The 18758-nt window shown below is 42.3% G+C and overlaps 3 protein-coding genes across 3 annotated transcripts; all 3 read left to right on the forward strand.

Annotated features, from left to right (window-relative positions):
• The first annotated feature begins 12411 nt into the window (after positions 1–12411).
• LOC136997846 (uncharacterized) lies at positions 12412–13404 on the forward strand. Its single transcript, XM_067349241.1, has one exon. It carries the CDS (start codon positions 12412–12414, stop codon positions 13402–13404), a length of 993 nt encoding a protein of 330 aa, XP_067205342.1.
• Positions 13405–13755: 351 nt separating this feature from the next.
• LOC105668093 (uncharacterized) lies at positions 13756–14547 on the forward strand. The gene has a single exon (XM_012360277.1). It carries the CDS (start codon positions 13756–13758, stop codon positions 14545–14547), a length of 792 nt encoding a protein of 263 aa, XP_012215700.1.
• Positions 14548–15869: 1322 nt separating this feature from the next.
• On the forward strand, positions 15870–16820 carry LOC136997847 (uncharacterized). Its single transcript, XM_067349242.1, has one exon. It carries the CDS (start codon positions 15870–15872, stop codon positions 16818–16820), a length of 951 nt encoding a protein of 316 aa, XP_067205343.1.
• The last annotated feature ends 1938 nt before the right edge of the window (positions 16821–18758 follow it).

An 18758-nucleotide genomic window follows, 5' to 3' on the forward strand; every position in this document is an offset into this window, starting at 1 on the left:
TTACAATTACCTCGTTTAATCCATTTTAAAGTCTGAACAACACCGAAACTTGAATCAATGTTGTGTGGTAAATGTGAAATATTTGCAATACTCTCAGTCTGCTTTGAACTTATCTCGTACGGTGCACATATTACTTTTTTTGTTAATAATCGATGACTTAATTTTAATTGATGTCGCAATGCTACAGTGTAACAAATATTAACTCTGCTAATGACAGAATGTGTGATAATTTTTCCTTCTCTATGTTTGCTCTCAAAACGCATAGAACAAATGTTCCATAACGGACTTAATAATCTCATTCTTTCTGGATAGTGTATAGCAATATGATGTTTAAATTTCAGATTTTCCGAAAATAATTCAACGCGTAAATGCAAATATTCTTCTATTTCAACGGCTAATAAATCATGTTCATTAACATGAATTGTTGTAGCAGTAATAACAGAAGTAATTCGTTTTAACACAAGATACAAATTCCAATATTTGTTTTCTCTATCTATCAAATGACCAATTATAAGTCCTAAATAATTTACGAAAGTGAGCATTTCAGCGGCTGACATTTGAAGGCGTTTATTTTTCAAATGGGTCTGACTAATTTCAACTGGTTTATTTTTTTTGTTTTTGTTAAAAGGAAAGCTTTGAATTAAAATATTTAATTGTATCAAAGTAAATTTCTTTTCAATATTAATAAAATGATTTATAAAAAGTGCAATATCGTAAGGAATTATTCCTTCTAAAAAGTCATGTTGTACATCAACGCTCATGTTTTCAAATAAATCATAACCTGGCACAGAATCGAAAATACATGATTCCTTCACTCCGCTTTTAGAAATGTTACATTGTTTTATATGTACGTTGTGAGTTTTATTATCTCTCAGCTTATAATCACGTTTATGCAATACTTTTTTAATGTTACTTTGATGCGTTAAACAAAATCTACAGAAATAATTGGCGTGAAAAGACTCACTAAAACCAAGAATGCTATGTAGACCTAAGTTGTCGCCAAGAATAAGTTCAAGAGAAAAATAAACTCGACTAGTTTGTTCATTATGATAAATTTCTATACCTTGTTGTTGTAATTTACAAAGCTCATCAACAGCTTTGTAAAAAATCGATTCATTAGTAAAAGTTTCTCTATCCAATGTATTGAATAAAATAAAAAGAAAAATATTGTCTAATTTTGAACGAAGTTCCTGAGGTAAGCAAAGCACACTCATATATACAGCTCCACATTTGGCTATGCCTTTGTGGCTACCTAAAGGATTGTTAGATTCATAATCATCATAATATATAGCTACAGGAAATACAATTTTGTACCAAATAAAATCTTTTTATTTTGCCAAAGAGATCCTTGCATAAAATTATACTTTGTTTTATTCGCATTGTCAAGTTTTTGAATGTAATTAAGTGTATGAGAAAAAATGTCAGGAAGTTCAAAAAAAGCTTTCAAAACTTTTGAAATTGGAATAAATTGGACAAATACTGGAATAGTTTTAGAAAATTACAGTATCATTTTGCATCTGATACTCTTTTCGTTCTCCAATTTTGCAAGTTTCAGGTGGTATAAATGTATCAATCTTTTGAAATTCATTAAAACATCGTCGCTCAGTTTCATATTTCTCTAAAGACACAGTAAATTGTTTAACAGTATTCATTATAAATTGAAGTTTTTCTGATAAAACATTATCTGGTTGCAATTGTTGAAGACAATTTTGTAATATGCCAAATAATAATTTAAATAATTTTGAAAAGTGTGTTATTATTTCTATAACTTTTATTTGTGGAATTTCTGACATAACATATAATCTTGAAAAAAATATTAATTCTAATTCCAACGATTTTATATAATCAGAACGATTAGATGATGCAGACTGTTCATTTGGAAAAATCATCATTGTTAAATGATGAATTTGATCTGATTGATTTAATGTTCTAATAGTAATGTCATTAGACAGTTCATTACATTGTCCATTTGAAAATTCTCTTTGAGCAATATTCATTTCATCCGTTGCAATTTAGTGACAAAAACTTGTGTTATTGTATCGGAAACGTACAACTTTACATTGGATAGAGAACTATCAGTACTAAAGTCGCGACTTTGAGAAATTGATTTTATCTTCTGAGAAATTGGAGACTTTCGTATCGAATGAACATTATAACAATGTCGTTTAAAAGATCTAAATATCGAATAAGCTCTTGAACAAAATTCTTCTGCGCATCGAAAAACTTTTTCTTCTGAATGTACCGACTGAATGTAATGTACTAACTCGTATATTATGCGCAAAATCACATTTACAAATAAAGCAAAGCATTTTGTTTGATTGAAATCGTTAAAATTTTCAAAACAAAAAAAATATTTACAACGTTATCTTACCGGTATTATTGTGTGTTAATAACTTTACAAATTTTACCTACAATTGCTCGCAAAGCTATTGGAACAATATCTCCGCGGTTTTTTATTTTATAATAACCTTGTTGAAGAAACATCCATAAGGAATATGCATTTGGTGGATATTCGCAGTCGATTGCGAAACAAATTTTGAACGCAAAATCTATTGCACGTAAACACGAACCTGTGTTTGAAACAGTGTAGACTCTGTTATTTAAAATAATATATGACGCCGTGTTTTCAAGGATAGGTCCAACAATGACAGGAACTGGCTGTTGAGCGAGAATACTTCCAACTTTGAGTTTGGTTAAATTTAATATCGTTTCCAAGGTACCAGCAGACTATTAACGAAAAAAAGTATAAAGATATTTATTTTCTTAAGGCTCCTGGTCTCGTAGCCGTGAACTCCGCGTTGACAGTGGCGACATAATTGTGGTAGGAATAAGAACCCAGTCGAATTTACCCAGTCAATTTATCGTATAAGTAAATAGTGTAACAGTTTGACCTAATCAATTGGTTAGGTCAAACAATTCGATAAAAGTAAATTACTGAATAACATACAAAATGCTAATTTATAATTTAAAAATTTGTTTACATAAACTTTCCTGCAAATCTGTATATATCTAATCATTAAAAATTTTTAAATTAAAAAATTTTCTTATTTTCCCGATAAATCTATATGTAATGTAATATAGTAATCATAGTAATCAATATCTAAAGTAATATTATATGTACTGTAAAGCAGCGCTCGGAATTAGTTGTACATTTCGGGCCAATTCAAGAGACGACGCCTCCTGTCCCCCCACTACCGACCGGCCGCTGGCGGTCGAGCCGCCGATAGCTCTGACGCAGGAGCGTTTTATATAAGAAATAGGCTCGGTTGTTGAGGCACCTCTCAAAAAATAGTAATATTTTCTTTGCTACATAAATAATGTTTATTTTCATTTAATAATTAAATATATATATATTATGTATTAATAAAAATAAACATTATTTATGTAGTGAAGAAAATGTTATGATTTCCCGAAAGATGCCTAAACAATCCAGCCTATTTCTAATATAAAACGCTCCTGAGCCAGAGCTATCGACCGCCAGCGGCCGAGCGGTGGTGGGGGAACAGGAGGCGTTGTCTCGGAAATCGGCCCGAAATGTGCAACTAATTCTGAGCGCTAAAATATGGCAACAAATAAAATAAAATCGTATCTTGATTATCTGTAACAAATTTTAATTTTGTTTGAGGTTTTAAAAAAAATATTTTGATTAATTTACTAAAAAAATTGAAAACAAACCACAAGTGGCCTTAAACCTTAAGTGACAATGTTGATAAAAAATGAACAAGACCTTTATCTTCTACATTTGTAATTTTTACTGTTGATAGTTTTTTAATCAAAAAATTTCTTATTTTTGACCAATTTAATAGTAATGATGAGCTTTCAGGATACAAATAATTGAAATCTGATTAAAATAATTTAAGAACTTTCTCAACTCGCAAACACGCGTGTGATTTCAAATAATTTTTAACTTCTGTTTTTTCTTTCATTAAATATATCCGCCGTGCTTCGAACGTTTCACGCCATAAAGTTGCCACTTTAATCCATGAATCGACTAATGTCTTCAAAACATTAAGTTTGGCAATTGTGTCTTCAGACAATGTAGGTTGACAGTATTAGATTTACGATTTTGCAATAATAATTTGTCTTTATAAAGAACAGTTTTTCTATAATTATAGTGATACCATAATTTGCCACTTGCATTAATTGGTTCACCGTCTACCACGAACTGTTCGTAATATGTATTTTCCTTTTCATCAGAAAATGTTTCTGTTATTTCCTTTGCCAACGCTTGAAATTTTGCACTTGAAATCCTGAAACAAAATATATTAAAAAATAATTTTTACTTTTTTTTATTACACATTGCATATAAAAATTTAATAAATAAAATTAGACTTACTCTAAAGTACGGAGTTTCTGTTGTAGAGGAAGTTTCAGTAGAATGTTGTTTAATTCTCTTCGTATTATAAGCCGTGATAATCAATTGCGAGCACTCGGTGTTAAAAATCCGTGCTGTTTTTGGATGGACAAAATAGACAGACCTTCCCCCTCTTCAATTAAAAAGTTATACGACTCCTAGACAAATAAAACTTATAATTTAGGTGAAAGAATAAATAAAAACTACAATGTTATAATTATGTTGGAGATAACAAACCGTCTTATCATTAACTCTAATTCTATGTTGAGTACTATCCAGTTACTGTTGTGATTGAATAATTTCAGCTACCTCAGAACTATTTGATAAATCTTTAGTCAAAATCTAGAATTAACAATTTGTACAAATGTATAAATACATATTGAGATAAAGGTTTAAGTATTACGTAAAAATACTTTAGCTTGATCAAATACTTTAGCTTGATACGTTAATAAGTTTTCTTCTAATTATAAAAATAATAATGTATACTAAACTGGTGCCACTGGCGATTGTATACAAAAGAAAGACTGTTTAGATTCTGTGTTCTGAGGAGTTTGAAGCGGTGTTAAATCTTCTCTCTCACACTCTTTCTCATTTTCAAATGTCTACAAAAATAAATAAGGGAAAGTTATTTTTGTTTTGCATAATCTTTAAAAATAGTCTATTTTTACATTAAAATAAGGAAAAAAATAAAATACGTATCGCCATATATTATATCGTCTTAGTTAGCCCCACAGATAGAAACGACGACTTTGTATTTGAGAAGGTGCTAGTAGTAGTTTTATTGTTATAGCCAGTATGTGATTGAGATGCAGCAACTGGATCAGTCCACTTCCACTCATTAATCTATATATTTTAAGTAAAATAAATTTAAACATTTATTACATTGAAAACTATAAAAATTGAAATAAAATTCAGATAATCGAAATATTGAAATAATAATTTTTGGACAAAAAAATATGGAATTTTAATTTTAGTTATTTAAATTTTTTTATGCTGTTAGAAATTATCTCTATAAATAATAAAGTTAATCCAAATTTATGGAACGATTAAACGAAACATTATTTGAATTATCAAAATATAAATGTAATGTCTTTACTAAGTTAGGTGGATGGTTGTGAATTAATTACGACTTGGGTTGAACACTAATATGGCTAAGGCCAATATATTTAATAAACTTGTAATAAGAAATGAAATACGCTAATCGCGGACTAATACGACCGACCATGCGGTTGTGACCGGACACGTAGGGTGGAAGGAACCAAACGTGGACTCACCAGCCTCCAGGTTTCAGCGCTTTCGCTTCTATCAACAGTTGCCAGCTGTTTTTCCCTTTACCAACAGCAAGGTTGAACGCTGCGTCGGTTGATCCACTGCCTCCTTATCGGATGTCGGCCTTCTCGGTCGAATCGGACTCATTGTAATCCCATCCGCGAGCTTTACGGCTTACACTACACTCGCGCATCTATTTATTAATCGTAGCTTTTCTGTTGGTTTATTTATTACATTGAAAACTATAAAAATTGAAATAAAATTCAGATAATCGAAATATTGAAATAATAATTTTTGGATAAAAAATATGGAATTTTAATGACAGGATGACAGGACTCCCAGGATTGCCAGATTGCCACATGGATCGTTGGATGACTCGCGCTAAGGTAGGTATGGATGTAATTCAGTTCGACACAGGTTGAAATATTTTAATGAAGTAAAATATTTATTCACAGTTATCACCGAAGTGATTATTACACGCACGATACATTTTGGTATTATGCACTACGCGGTTCGCGTCGCGTGAGGCCGACAATTCCGGACCTCAATATGATGTTCGGCCCACTATTCGCCGAAACATCATTGCTTACGTGTAAGATTATTGCCGTCGATGCGGGATCCGATCGCTAAGAGCTCTCGACTCTCGATTCTCACCTTCGAGAGCGACTCTTTCCGACTCCCCCACTTGGCTCGATCGTTCCCTTTTATATCTCCTGGCTACCGCTTTCCCCTTCCTTGGCGGCGCTCGCCAATCCGGTTCCAGATTATGTGGTAGCTAGACTTCCGCCAATCGGTGTAAAGGTCACCCGATAAAGACGCATGTTGTTGACGTCGGCGGCGGCGGCATCGAGCCATCAAAAGGACAATAGCCCATTCATGCGTAGTGGTAAAAGTTTAGCGGTGCTCGGTTAAATATTGACCGACTATTTTTATTTTCAGGTTTCTTTGATAGCTTTTACCGCTGTCTGCGCTATCGTTCTTTTGATTTTTTATATAGAAATCAAATGCTACAGGCCGATCGAATATTTTTACTCGTGTTGACAAATAAAATTGGTTTTTGCCTGTAGTTACGGATGACAACGAAATTATACTAATAATAACGAAACATCCTCCTTTTGAGGTTACGTGACTCGCGTTTGTTTTCTAGATAACATAAAATAATGAATTCGCGAGTCAATGACGAACATAAAATTTATTGAAAATTAATTTAGCGTCTTGTCGGTCAAGACACTAAATTATGGTTATATTTACACTTACTGACTAATAACTAATGTAAATAGAACACTTAATCTAAGTTCTACGCCCTTTTAATATCTACGAGGCGTAGCTTTAACATATTGCGACTGGCTTCTAATTAAATCAAAATAATTTGTTTTCCGTTTTTACGGATGCATTTAATACATTAAAATAAACAAACTTTTAGTGTTTTTATTCACGCCAGATTATTCGCCGTTTTCGCGAGGTATTTTGTTTTCCGGTTGTTTCCGGTTTTTTGCTCCCTTGCCTCAGCGGTGTTTCAGGCTCCGCTCCGGTTGCCCTTGGTTCCGCTGCTGCTTTCCGGCTCGTGACCGGTGGATGGTCTCAAGGTTAGGTTGTGACCGGACACGTACGATATCAACCGAACCTGTAAGGTGGAAGGGAACCATGCGTGATTTACCGGCCCGCAGACATCAGTGGTTTCGCCAGGCGTCACGGTCGCCAGCTGCTTTGACCCATCCAAAGCAACAGCAAGAGTTCCCCGTCGCTGTGATTCTTCAATGTCCTGCTGGATCTCGCCACTGGAACAGTTGGCTGGTACCACTGCAATCCATTTGCGACGAATACTTTGAACTTCACTATTCGCGCCACTCTCACGCAGGACTTTACTAATTTCTCCTTTTATTTTCAGATTTCCAAGATGCCTCCAGGATCTCCATCGTAGTTGGTACGTCAGGATGTTCACTACGAAGAGAATAGCCCATCGAGAGGTAAGTTTATATCGAACGCACGTGAGAGGTAAGTATTTGGGAATGACTCTTGACACTTTTGTATGATAATAAAATTACAGTTTATTGTTTGTCACAAAAGTACATCAAAAAAATATTATAACGGCGCACGCACTTGCACGAATGTGCGATCTCTTCGCGTCGCCACATCAAACATAAATTGGTTATCGCAATTTATTGATCGTTTTTACATAATGGTAAAAGTAACACTTCACGTACATCCTCCTTTGCGGTAGGAGTCGCGATAATCTATCACCGCACTACTGTTTAACGATTAAGATGGTATAAGGTGGCCATGGTGTCCCTTCGAAGCGTGACTCGCCGTGAGACACGCCAGGAACCCGTCTTTGCGCACCAACTCCTCGAGATGGTGAATTCCGTTCTTTATATACTCCGACAGCGATCGCCTCCCTTCCTTCTTGGGTTCAGCCAATCCGGATTCTCACAGGTGGTAGCTGTCGTCCGCCAATCATGTTTCCGCCGCCGTTGATGAAAGGCGCCGGTTGTTTACCGCATCGGAAAGCGTTTGTTGTTGTTCGTCTTATATGGAATGTCTCGCGGCGAATGTTTTGCCGCGCTCGGTTTAGTATTGACCGAGTTTTTACTTTTCGGTCGCCTTTGAATACTTCGCCGACATAGGTTTTTGATCAAATGCCGACGTTCGGTTATTATGGCGTCGCTTTACGTATGCGACTTGGCGTTTCAATAATAATAATAATAAAAAAATCACCGCTATCAATATGTGACTCGTTTCGCCACGGCGGTGATTCGAATTTAAAAGAATCTATTCTTGCTGCGTTATTGAAAATTGTACGTTATATCTTTAATACGAAATCATAATTCCCGGATTTGTCCGGTTCCTTAATAATTAGTCTAACGCGGTTTACCTTATTAAACTACTTATCACTACGTATTCTACGTGTAGTCCTAATTGCTAGAACGCCGTTTCGCGTGTCCTACGTATACGCGGAACGGTTGTTACGCTAATCTATTGGTTTTTTAATGTAATTTAAACAGCGAATAATTGTTGCTCGGATGGCAAATAAAAAGTCTATCTTTACGTATTTACAAAATAAAAAAAAAACTAACTTAAAATTTATTGTGATCTTGGGAATTTTTCCATCACCGAAGGTCCGCTGCTTTGGTTGCCGGAGCGTTCGCCGCGTGGTTTCGCTCCTTTATTGGGCTGGGGTTTCCGCCTCGTGACCCACTTCTGTCGGTCGCATTCCCCCTTCTTCGATAGATTTGGATGTTTCCGATGCCATCGATTCAGTTGAGTCGGAAAGCCTTCTTATATTGCGCCTTCGCTTTTTTTGGTCTCTGCGCTAGGAATGACGGTTTTTGTCATTCTTTAAACGCATGATTTGTTCGTCGTTCTCATCTAAAGACGATTCTCTATAGGATATTCGCGTGTCGCTTCGCTTACGCTTTTCTCTTAAGATTACGTTAGTCTTGATATTGTCGATGATATGCCGCATCCCCCTTGAAATGTTGGTTATGTCAGTTATTTTAGGAAGTTCTTTGCTGATTGAAGCTTCCGGTGTGACATTCTCATCGTTTTGACGTGGGTTGACGTTTTCTTTGCGCGATGCTTCTTCTTTGCTCGTCTCCACGTATTCCTCCAACGATGGTGTATTTTGATCTGTTTGGGTGTTTCGCGCTGGGCACGTTGTGACATTTGTGGCCCAATCCGCGTAGATTGTACGTTTGGCTTTGCCGCTTGTTATTTTGTACACGAGAGTAAATGGTTTTATCTTTCGTTCTAATTTTCGCCCGAATCTTTGGACACTCAAGCTTACGATGAGTGAGACTGAAACGGTACGTTGTTTTGCGCGGAGTAACTCGTTGGAGTCAGGAGTTCGGTCGGTTGGGGGCACGCAGAAGAATGCTCGGATGAAATAAATAAAATGAAGTAATAAAACAAGATTTATTTCTTAACTGATGAAGTCTATACTTTACAAATCCGTGTGGATACAGAGCGTTTTAATGTGTTGGTTTGAACGCGGTTTATAAATTATCTCGGCGGTGATGAATAATTCTGACGAGAAAGCGTCAGCGCAAGCGCGGGTGTTGCAGTGGCCCCTAGGCGACTGCGAGCGCGTGGGTCGATGCGTTCGAGCGACGGCAAGGATCGATCGACTGATCGATATGTTCGGCCGCGTGCGCGGTGGTGTCGATGTTCGCCGCTGGTTCGATTAGTTCGCGATTGCCTGCCGGATTTGAGGACCTGATTTTAAAAGGATGAAGACGGGAGCGAGGACGCGCGTATTGCCCGCGTCTCGAAATGGCTGGTGTTCTAACGTGGAGCCAAGTATTCCCGGTGGTATACGGGTAGGCCCGTATGTAAGAATGAAGCCGAGTGCGCTCGGTAATATACGAGTGTGCTCGTATTGAGGTAACGAGACCGAGTATGCTCGGTTATAATACGAGTGCGCTCATATGCGAGGAAACGAAACCGAGTATGCTCGGTAATATACGAGTATGCTCGTATGCGAGGAAACGAAACCGAGTATTCTCGGTAACGTGCGAGTATGCTCGCACGAAGGAACGGAGGACGGTTCTTGGCGGCCGAGTATGCTCGGCAGGAATACGAGTATTCTCGTATCGTGGTCTAGAGCCGAGTATGCTCGGCGAGGATACGGGTGTGCCCGTAACGTGGAAGCGGTTCCTGGGGCCGAGTATGCTCGGTTGGTGCACGAGTATGCTCGTGCTCGTGAGGCTGCTGGACATAGACTTCGAGTATTCTCGAAGGATTACGAGTGCTCTCGCAACAGGACGTTCACTGGCGAGCAGTGAACGGGATCTGGTGGTAAAAGCGTACAGCCGGGCCTCTTTTATACCCGGCTGCCGCCCGACTGGCGAAGGATCGGCAAGCATCGGCGGTTTAGCCGGCGGACCCCCACCTGGTAAATTTCGAAAACGGTCGGGTGTGGAGGGCCGTCCGGCGATTGACCGTCGGTGTTTATATGAAAAGTTTATCGGCGCGCGATGCGCCCTTTTTGGCTACGGACGATGTTCGGTCCGTAGCCGTGACGATGCATGCTGCATCGTTACAAGACTTTGGTTTGCTCGTCATCTCCGCTCAAGATGAATTTGTCCATTATTGTTTCAGGATTTCGCGTAGCCATGTTGACCTTGTTTAGGATTCCGAGAGCCTCTTCATCTCTGTTCGGGCACGGGTAGGTGTTCGCACAATTTGGCGGTGATCACGCTGCGTCTAACCGGCGAATATATTGGACACACATAAGGCCAATCACAAATTCGTTTACAAACGTTTCGCAGCCAAGTGATCAAGCGCGCGGTCGTTACGTGGCTTTAGCAGGGGAAGGCCACGATTTCGAGCCTGACTACTATTCATTTAAAAGGCTTCTAGTCAAGTCGTTTTCAGAACTCGGGCCGAATTAGCAAAGGTTCCCATTTGAGTATTCCGAGATTCATATTGTTCAAATCTTGTCTATTCCGTCGGTTCTGCGTGTAAAGTGTGTGCGCGAATAAAACAGCTAAGCCAGTCCAGTGGAATTTCTATTTTTTTAACACCATTCCCAGAAACCCGCTCCGGCAAAACAAAAAATAAGAAATGTTTTGATAATATCGAAGGTGTTGCGACATTTTCTGGTCCTTCGAGCTGGATTGCGGGCGGATTACACAAGGACAAATTAGTGAAACAAGTACAATTAACACCTCGATATTAATCGCAAGTCGCTCTAATAATTCCAGGGCGTAATTTCAGTGCCACTATTTGTGCGTGCGTGATTAAGTGAAATTCCTTTCGCCACGCGTCAAACATTGATTCGAGAGTGGATCCAGCTCGTTGTCTTGGGATAGCGCTTTCTTTGTTTTCTAACATTAACACGGCCTTGAGCTGTGTTTACATCGGGCCGACGCACATCAGCCGTCAATAAAACGGTGCTCGCCGATTGCGCGATCCTCTCCTCTTGCGCGCGCGCAAAACGGAGTCCGGCAATTCACGCGTGTGAATGTACCGGGTGTACATTGCTGCTCCTGATTATTCTACCACTTATCGACTCTCACGCAGTTAGGTACAATGTCGTCGCTCGACGAACTGCTCACCAGGCAAGACGCCAACATCGTGCAACTTTCCCGTGCCCTGCCTAATTTGAAAAAACTCGGTGTGAACAATTTCACGATTTCCAAGGTGAAGAATCGGCTTGCTGCTTTGGAGAAGATGTAGGAGAAGCTGCGGGACACCAACTTCCAGCTACTCTATCTTGACTCCGAGGAGGATAAGGGGCAGCTCGAATCTTCACGCGCAATGTTTTCTTCCGAGCGGAAGAAACATACCTCGAGGCTTCCGATTACATGACCGAGGCTATCGGATCCCTGGACCATGCAGTTTCTTCTCGGACCATCTCCGGAGACGCTAGTGCAATTAATTCGACCATAGCGAATATCTCCGCGACTAGACTCCGCAGAATCAAACTTCCCGAATTTTCCGGCGATCGACTAGACTGGGAGCATTTTTGCGACATGTTTGAATCGTTGGTTATAAATGACCTGTCATTAATTAATGTCACGCGATTACATCATTTAAAGGCGAGTCTCAAAGGCAATGCTGCTCTTTTATTGCGCCATTTCAAAATAACCGAGAGTAACTTCGAGTCTGCGTGGAAGGCATTAACCGATGAATTTGCGAATACGCGTTTGATAATCAATTTTCACACTTACACGCGATCGCGGAATTGCCAATTCTCAAGAACGAGACGGCTAGCGCGCTTCGCAATTTACGCGACGTGGTGAATTCTCGTCAAGAAATTGCCTACTCGAACACGTCAAGAGTGGCAGATGGAGTTAGGAGACACGTATGAACCTCCCACTTACGACGCGTTCTCGAAATTCATATCAAGGCGAATACGAGGACTCGATAACGAGAGCCCTCTTGGCGCGAGCGAAAGCGTAGCCGTGAAATCGCGTAGTTTGAATGCGAGAGTTCATACTTCTAATAAACAGCTGATCGATGAATCACGAAAATGCCCTGCTTGTTCTGAGAGCCATTTGCTCTTCCGGTGTAAACAATTCTTTTTCTTGAATGCGGATCAGCGTTTCGCTCTCGTCAAGAAGTTAAAATGTTGCGTCAATTGTTTGCGTCTTGGTCATGCGACCACTGCTTGTACAAATTCGCGCAAATGTTATAAATGTGATAAGCCACACCATACGTCTTTGCACCGCGATAATAAGCATTTCGAAACCAATGCAAATTCCGAGGACAATTCCGCAAATACTGCCAATGTAAACAAGCCAATTGCTGGCCCATCAGTTCTCACTGCGTCGACAGGAGCGCCGAGGAATTATGCCACGGTATTACTCGCCACCGCCTGGGTGAAATTGCGTACCCCCGACGACCGAACGGTACGAGTGCGTGCTCTGCTCGATCAGGGATCAGGGATCAACGCATTCGTTCATCTCGGAAACATTAGCCAAAATCTCCGCACGTCCCGTCAACGTACGACACTGCCTGTGACCTGCTTCGGAGAGCAATATTCGGGCACCGCAAAATCCATGGTCAACCTCGCTCTCGAGTCGCGTAAATCAAATGACCCATCGCTTCCGGTGACAGCCTACGTATTCAGTAAGATCACCTCATACGGTACTTCTAAGAGAAGCCCCGTCTCGAAGTTGCCACATTTACGCGGTCTCGACCTCGCCGATCCCGATCCCGCCGATCGTTCGTCGATTCAACTTCTCATTGGAGCGGACTTATACGGAGCTGTATTATTAGAAGGGCTCCGCAAAGGTCCACTGGAAAGTCTTACTGCGCAATGCACAATTTTCAGTTAGATTGTTACCGAGACAGACGCACAAGCGTCAGTTTGTGCTGCCTCCGTAAACAGCATGTCTGTGGATCTTGATAAACTCCTCGTGCGTTTTTGGGAAACAGAAGAGGTTCCCACGAAATCAATTCTCACGGCCGATGAAGAAAGCTGCGAAACGCATTTTTGCACGACACACAGGGGGGAGAGTGGACGCTATATCGTTTGCCTTCCGTTTAAGCAGTTGCCTCCGCCGATCGGAGAATCATTGCCAATCGCTTCGTGCTTTTACGGCAAACTTGAAAGACAACTTTCTCGCAAACCGCATCTCGCCCTTGCATACAACTCGTTCCTCCAAGAATATCGAGATTTAGGCCACATGGAGCTCATCTCCGCGACGGAACCATCATGCTCCTCCGTTGTCTACCTTCCGCATCACCCGGTAAGGAAGGAGGACGGCCTGACGACTAAGATCAGGGTCGTATTTAATGCTTCAGGCAATACGTCAAACCAAACGTCGCTGAACGACCACTTGTTCGTTGGACCCAAACTCCAGACCAATTTACCGACCATCTTGATGAGATGGCGGCAACATAAATTTGTCTACATTTTGGACATCGCGAAGATGTTTCGCCAAATAATCATGCACCCCGCGGACAGGGATTATCAACGAATACTCTGGAGATCTTCTCCGCAATCTGCAATTCAGTCGTACCGTTTACGTACGATTACGTACGGTATCGCTCCAGCGCCCTATCTCGCGATAAGGGTACTTCATCAACTGGCCAGGGATGAGGGTGATCGTTTTCCTCTCGCACGTTCGATTCTGCTCAACGAGACTTATGTTGATGACATACTCTTTGGCGCGAACGATATAGAAACCGCGAATGCTACGCGAGTTCAATTGATCGACTTGCTCGCGGCGGGCGGTTTCCGTCTTCGGAAGTGGGCCGCTAACTACAACGCAATGCTTGAAGACGTACCACAGAAGGATCAAGCTATGGCAAGCGAGTACCCGCTAGAAGAGAAACCCAGCATCAAGGTTCTCGGCATTTCGTGGTCCCCGCGGAACGACTCGTTTAAATTCAAGGTCTCGCTCCCGCCCTCTGCGGCTTCGACTAAACGGTCCGTGCTTTCTACAGTCGCACGAGTCTTCGATCCTCTAGGGTAGGCTACGCCTGTAGTCATCGTCGCAAAAATACTGATGCAGGAGCTATGGATACGGAAATGTGACTGGGACGACCATCTTCCCGAAAACCTCAACGAAAGGTGGGAGAATTATTGTAGATCTCTCGCGATTCTTGCCGAAATCCGAATTCCTCGCTGGATTGGACAATCCACACAAGTGACGAGTACAGAGCTACATGGCTTTTCCGACGCTTCACTCAAGGCCATGGGAGCTGTCGCTTAAATGCGAATTACTTACTTTAACGCCGACGTTAAGGTAGTCCTCATTGCGGCGAAATCAAAGGTAGCGCCTGTTAAAATCTTTAGCATCCCGAGATTGGAGTTGAACGCGGCCGTGCTTCTCGTCAGGCTCCTCCGTTACGTTACCAAGACTATGCCACTAATCAACGTTCCGACCCATTGTTGGACAGACTCCACTATCGTTCTCGAGTAGCTGAAGAAACACCCAGCCACGTGGACGACATTTGTGGCCAATCGGGTTGTGGAAATTCAAACCGCGCTCCCCGCGGCGGAATGGAAGCACGTACCGACAAACTTAAATCCCGCAGACATTGCGTCACGCGGCATCGCTCCCAATGAGCTTCCATCTTTCGATAAGTGGTGGACCGGCTCCACCTGGCTGCGAGAATCACCTACGTCATGGCCGATCTCAGCATGTCGTATCCATGAAGAGATGGGCGAGCTGGATCGCAAAATAGCGGCCGAACTTCGCAAAGCTGTTGTGACGCACGCCGAAGTCACGCCGAAGTCACGCCGAATCTACTCGCGCTTAACGATCTCCCTAATAGAATGTCATTGTGGACTCGCTTACTACGAGTTACGGCGTATGTGCTCCGATTCATTGCCCGCGTGCGGATAAGATCAATATTGACAAAGGGGATTAGTTCCCGCCTTACGGCCACCGAAATTAACGCTGCGAAAGACTTTTGATGTAAATAGGCTCAGGCCGATTCATTTGCTTCCGAAATAAACGCGCTCGAACAAGGCCAACCGATTTCGTCGAGGAATCCACTGCTCAAATTCACGCCATTTCTTGATAACAAGGGTACGTTACGCCTAGGCGGGCGGCTGGAAAACTCGTTTCTTGCTTTCACAGAGAAGCACCCAGTAATTCTACCCCGACACCGAATCAGTGTATTGATTATCAGTCACGCTCACGCGCAAACACTACACGGAGGCCCTCAATTGACTCTCTGCGTCATTCGACAGATGTATTGGATCGTCGGTGCGAGGAACCTCGTGAAATCGATGATACACCGTTGCGTTCCATGCGTTCGTCAGCGAGCAGTTATCCCGATCCAACTGATGGGCAACCTTCCGGCGTTTCGTATCTCGCCATCACGTCCGTTTTTGCATACGGGTGTCGATTATGCTGGCCCGTTTGCCATTATTATGCGCAAAAGTCGAGGGCAGAAGGCCTACAAGGCTTACATCGCCGTTTTTGTTTGCCTCTCGACACGCGCTGTTCATTCGGAATTAGTTATCGATCTGTCGACGGAATCATTTCTCGCCGTCTTTAAGCGATTCGCCTCTTGTCGTGGCATTCCGAGCGACCTCTACTCCAATAATGGAACCAATTTTCAAGGAGCAGAGAAAGAATTATCGACGACATTTTGCCGTATCGTCAACAGTTCAGATTTGGGAACGCAACTAGCCACCGATGGCACTTCGTGGCACTTCATTCCCCTCGCGGCGCCTCACTTCGGTGATATTTGGGAGGCGGGCGTAAAGAGTATGAAACATCACCTACGTCGGGTTGTCGGTAATCATACACTTTTGTCGGACGAGTTCGCGACGCTTCTCTGCCAAATAGAGGTATGTCTCAACTCGAGACCCATTTCCGCCCTCACGGCTGATCCAGAAAACTTCGCGACGTTGACCCCTGGACACTTCCTAATTGGAGCTTTATTGGCAGCCGTTCCCGAGGAGTCAGTGCTCGAGCTCCAGGAGAATCGATGGTCGAGATATCAACGGGTACGAGCGATGCTCGAGCACTTCTGGCAGAGTTGGTCCCGCGATTATCTACACACTCTTCAGCAACGGACAAAATGGACTCGAGCGCACCTTGAAATTAAATCCGGAGAGCTTGTTCTCTTACGCAACAATTTGCTACCGCCGTCGAAATGGAGCCTAGATAGAGTTGTCGCGGCTGATCCAGGTGGTGACGGACATGTGCGCGTGAGGAACAAGGACTTGGTATTCATGCGACCTATCGCACAGGTCTGTCGTCTCCCTGTAGACTGTGACTCCGCGTGAACCGTTGGTAATGCGAAGCTCCGTTCCATATGAACCATTATTATAATCTCGCTTCCTGGAACTTCTGCTTATGCTGTGTCTACTCTCCGATACCTATCGTACCGTTCTGGATACGAGGCGGGCGGTATGTTCGGGCACGGGTAGGTGTTTGCACAATTTGACAGTGATCACGCTACGTCTAACCGGCGAGTATATTGGACACACATAAGGCCAATCACAAATTCGTTTACAAACGTTTGTAACAGTACGCACTGTTACTAAACGCCACGCGGGCGTCACGTGTACATTCCCCATTACGGGCCGCATTCCGATCCCCCAACTCAAGGGTAGTAGCTTGAGAAGGGGTACCTGCCGGGTAGGGTAGCACCCCAAGTGGGGGTAGCGCGATCGGTATAAAAGCTGGCTGGCGGAGCAGACCGACACCATTCCCCCGAGTACGACTCGGACAAGCCTCAGGGCGCACTCTGAAGCTCTGGTCGTACTCGCTCCCATCCCTTCCGTCGTTCTAGGAGCAGGGCGTTCTCTGCTTCGGTCGGGTGTTTCCGGCGTTCGACTTCCTATATCTCGTCGTTCTAAGAGCAGGGCGTTCTCTGCTTTGGTCGGGTGTTCCCGGCGTTCGACTTCCGATTTTCCGTCGTTCTAGGAGCAAGGCGTTCTCTGATTCGGTCGGGTGTTCCCGGCGTTCGACTTCCGACTATCCGTCGTTCTAGGAGCAGGGCGTTCCCTGCTTCGGTCGGGTGTTCCCGGCGTTCGACTTCCTATATCCCTCGCACGAGAAAAGATTCTCTCTGTCTTCGGACACAGCGCACCGACAACCGTCGACGACTTAGCAAGGCTCGGATACACGCGGTATCACTTATTTTTTAATACTTTGACTCCGTACCGTACAAACCGACCGACTTAGGATTAATCATATTCATAGTTGTTTAATTGCGGCCAAAGGCGCGACACGTTTAAGAAATTACGCAGTTTACTCATTATCCGTTTATTTCCGATATTTGTATCCGTTTATACCGACGAAATATTAAATAGTTTAACCGATAGGGAAATACTTATGTACTCATTGTTAAATGTTTTCTTTTATAATTATATCGTTAATCCAAAACGCTCTCTTGAATAAATATTTATTTTGCTTTTAATTTGTTTTGATTAATTTGGAGTCTTCCGAAAAACCACACGAACGAATTCTGGCGAACCGGCGAGTTATTCCGCGTCGTAAGAATCCGCTTTGCTACCTACGCACCGTCGAAATTCCGCATCGTTACGCACCGCCCGTGAGGCGTAAAAATACGCACCGTTACATGGCGCCCAAACAGGGACCGGTTTAAAGTTAAAACAAGACTCCAGATTTAGAGACAAATGAGTACATAGGTTAATTATTTACTTAAAGACCAAGTTGTTGAGATATTAGAATCTTATAACATTGATAGTACCGGGACTTTAGAAAACGACTTCGGCTATTTATTTCACAAAGGCCTGATCTGTTTCAATCTTTCGCGGGTAACCTGGACAATATGCCGAAGAGCAATTATTCGGCCAAAGTCGACGACGCGCCAGCGGAGGAATTGGTTGTCTCACCGGTATTAAGTATTATAGAGCGGGCAAAGCTCCTAAACAAAATGAGGAAATGGGGCCTCCATTTTGATGGCAAGGATCCGTTCTTCTTCTTGGAACGGGTAGAGGAGCTCGGCCAGGAATATGGCTTCACAAACAAGCAGCTACTCCTCGGCCTACCGGAAGCATTAAAAGGCAATGCCTTTTTATGGTTTAGAAACCATAGGGCCTCTTGGAATTCATGGTACGACTTTTGTCTGGACTTTAAAGCGTTCTATCTGCCACCAGGATACCCGCGACAACTCAGACGAGAGATACAAGGCAGGCAGCAGCAACCAAGCGAGCCATTCGACGCTTTTGCCATAGCATTACAGACGTTAATGC

Source organism: Linepithema humile, chromosome 2, assembly GCF_040581485.1.
Source record: "Linepithema humile isolate Giens D197 chromosome 2, Lhum_UNIL_v1.0, whole genome shotgun sequence".
NCBI classification, from domain to species: domain Eukaryota; kingdom Metazoa; phylum Arthropoda; class Insecta; order Hymenoptera; family Formicidae; genus Linepithema; species Linepithema humile.

What these genes read in the sequence shown, in the direction of transcription:
- LOC105668093 (XM_012360277.1), top strand. Translation starts at nt 13,756, where the DNA reads ATGGAGCTCATCTCCGCGACGGAACCATCATGCTCCTCCGTTGTCTAC.
- LOC136997847 (XM_067349242.1), top strand. Translation starts at nt 15,870, where the DNA reads ATGGGCAACCTTCCGGCGTTTCGTATCTCGCCATCACGTCCGTTTTTG.
- LOC136997846 (XM_067349241.1), top strand. Translation starts at nt 12,412, where the DNA reads ATGGAGTTAGGAGACACGTATGAACCTCCCACTTACGACGCGTTCTCG.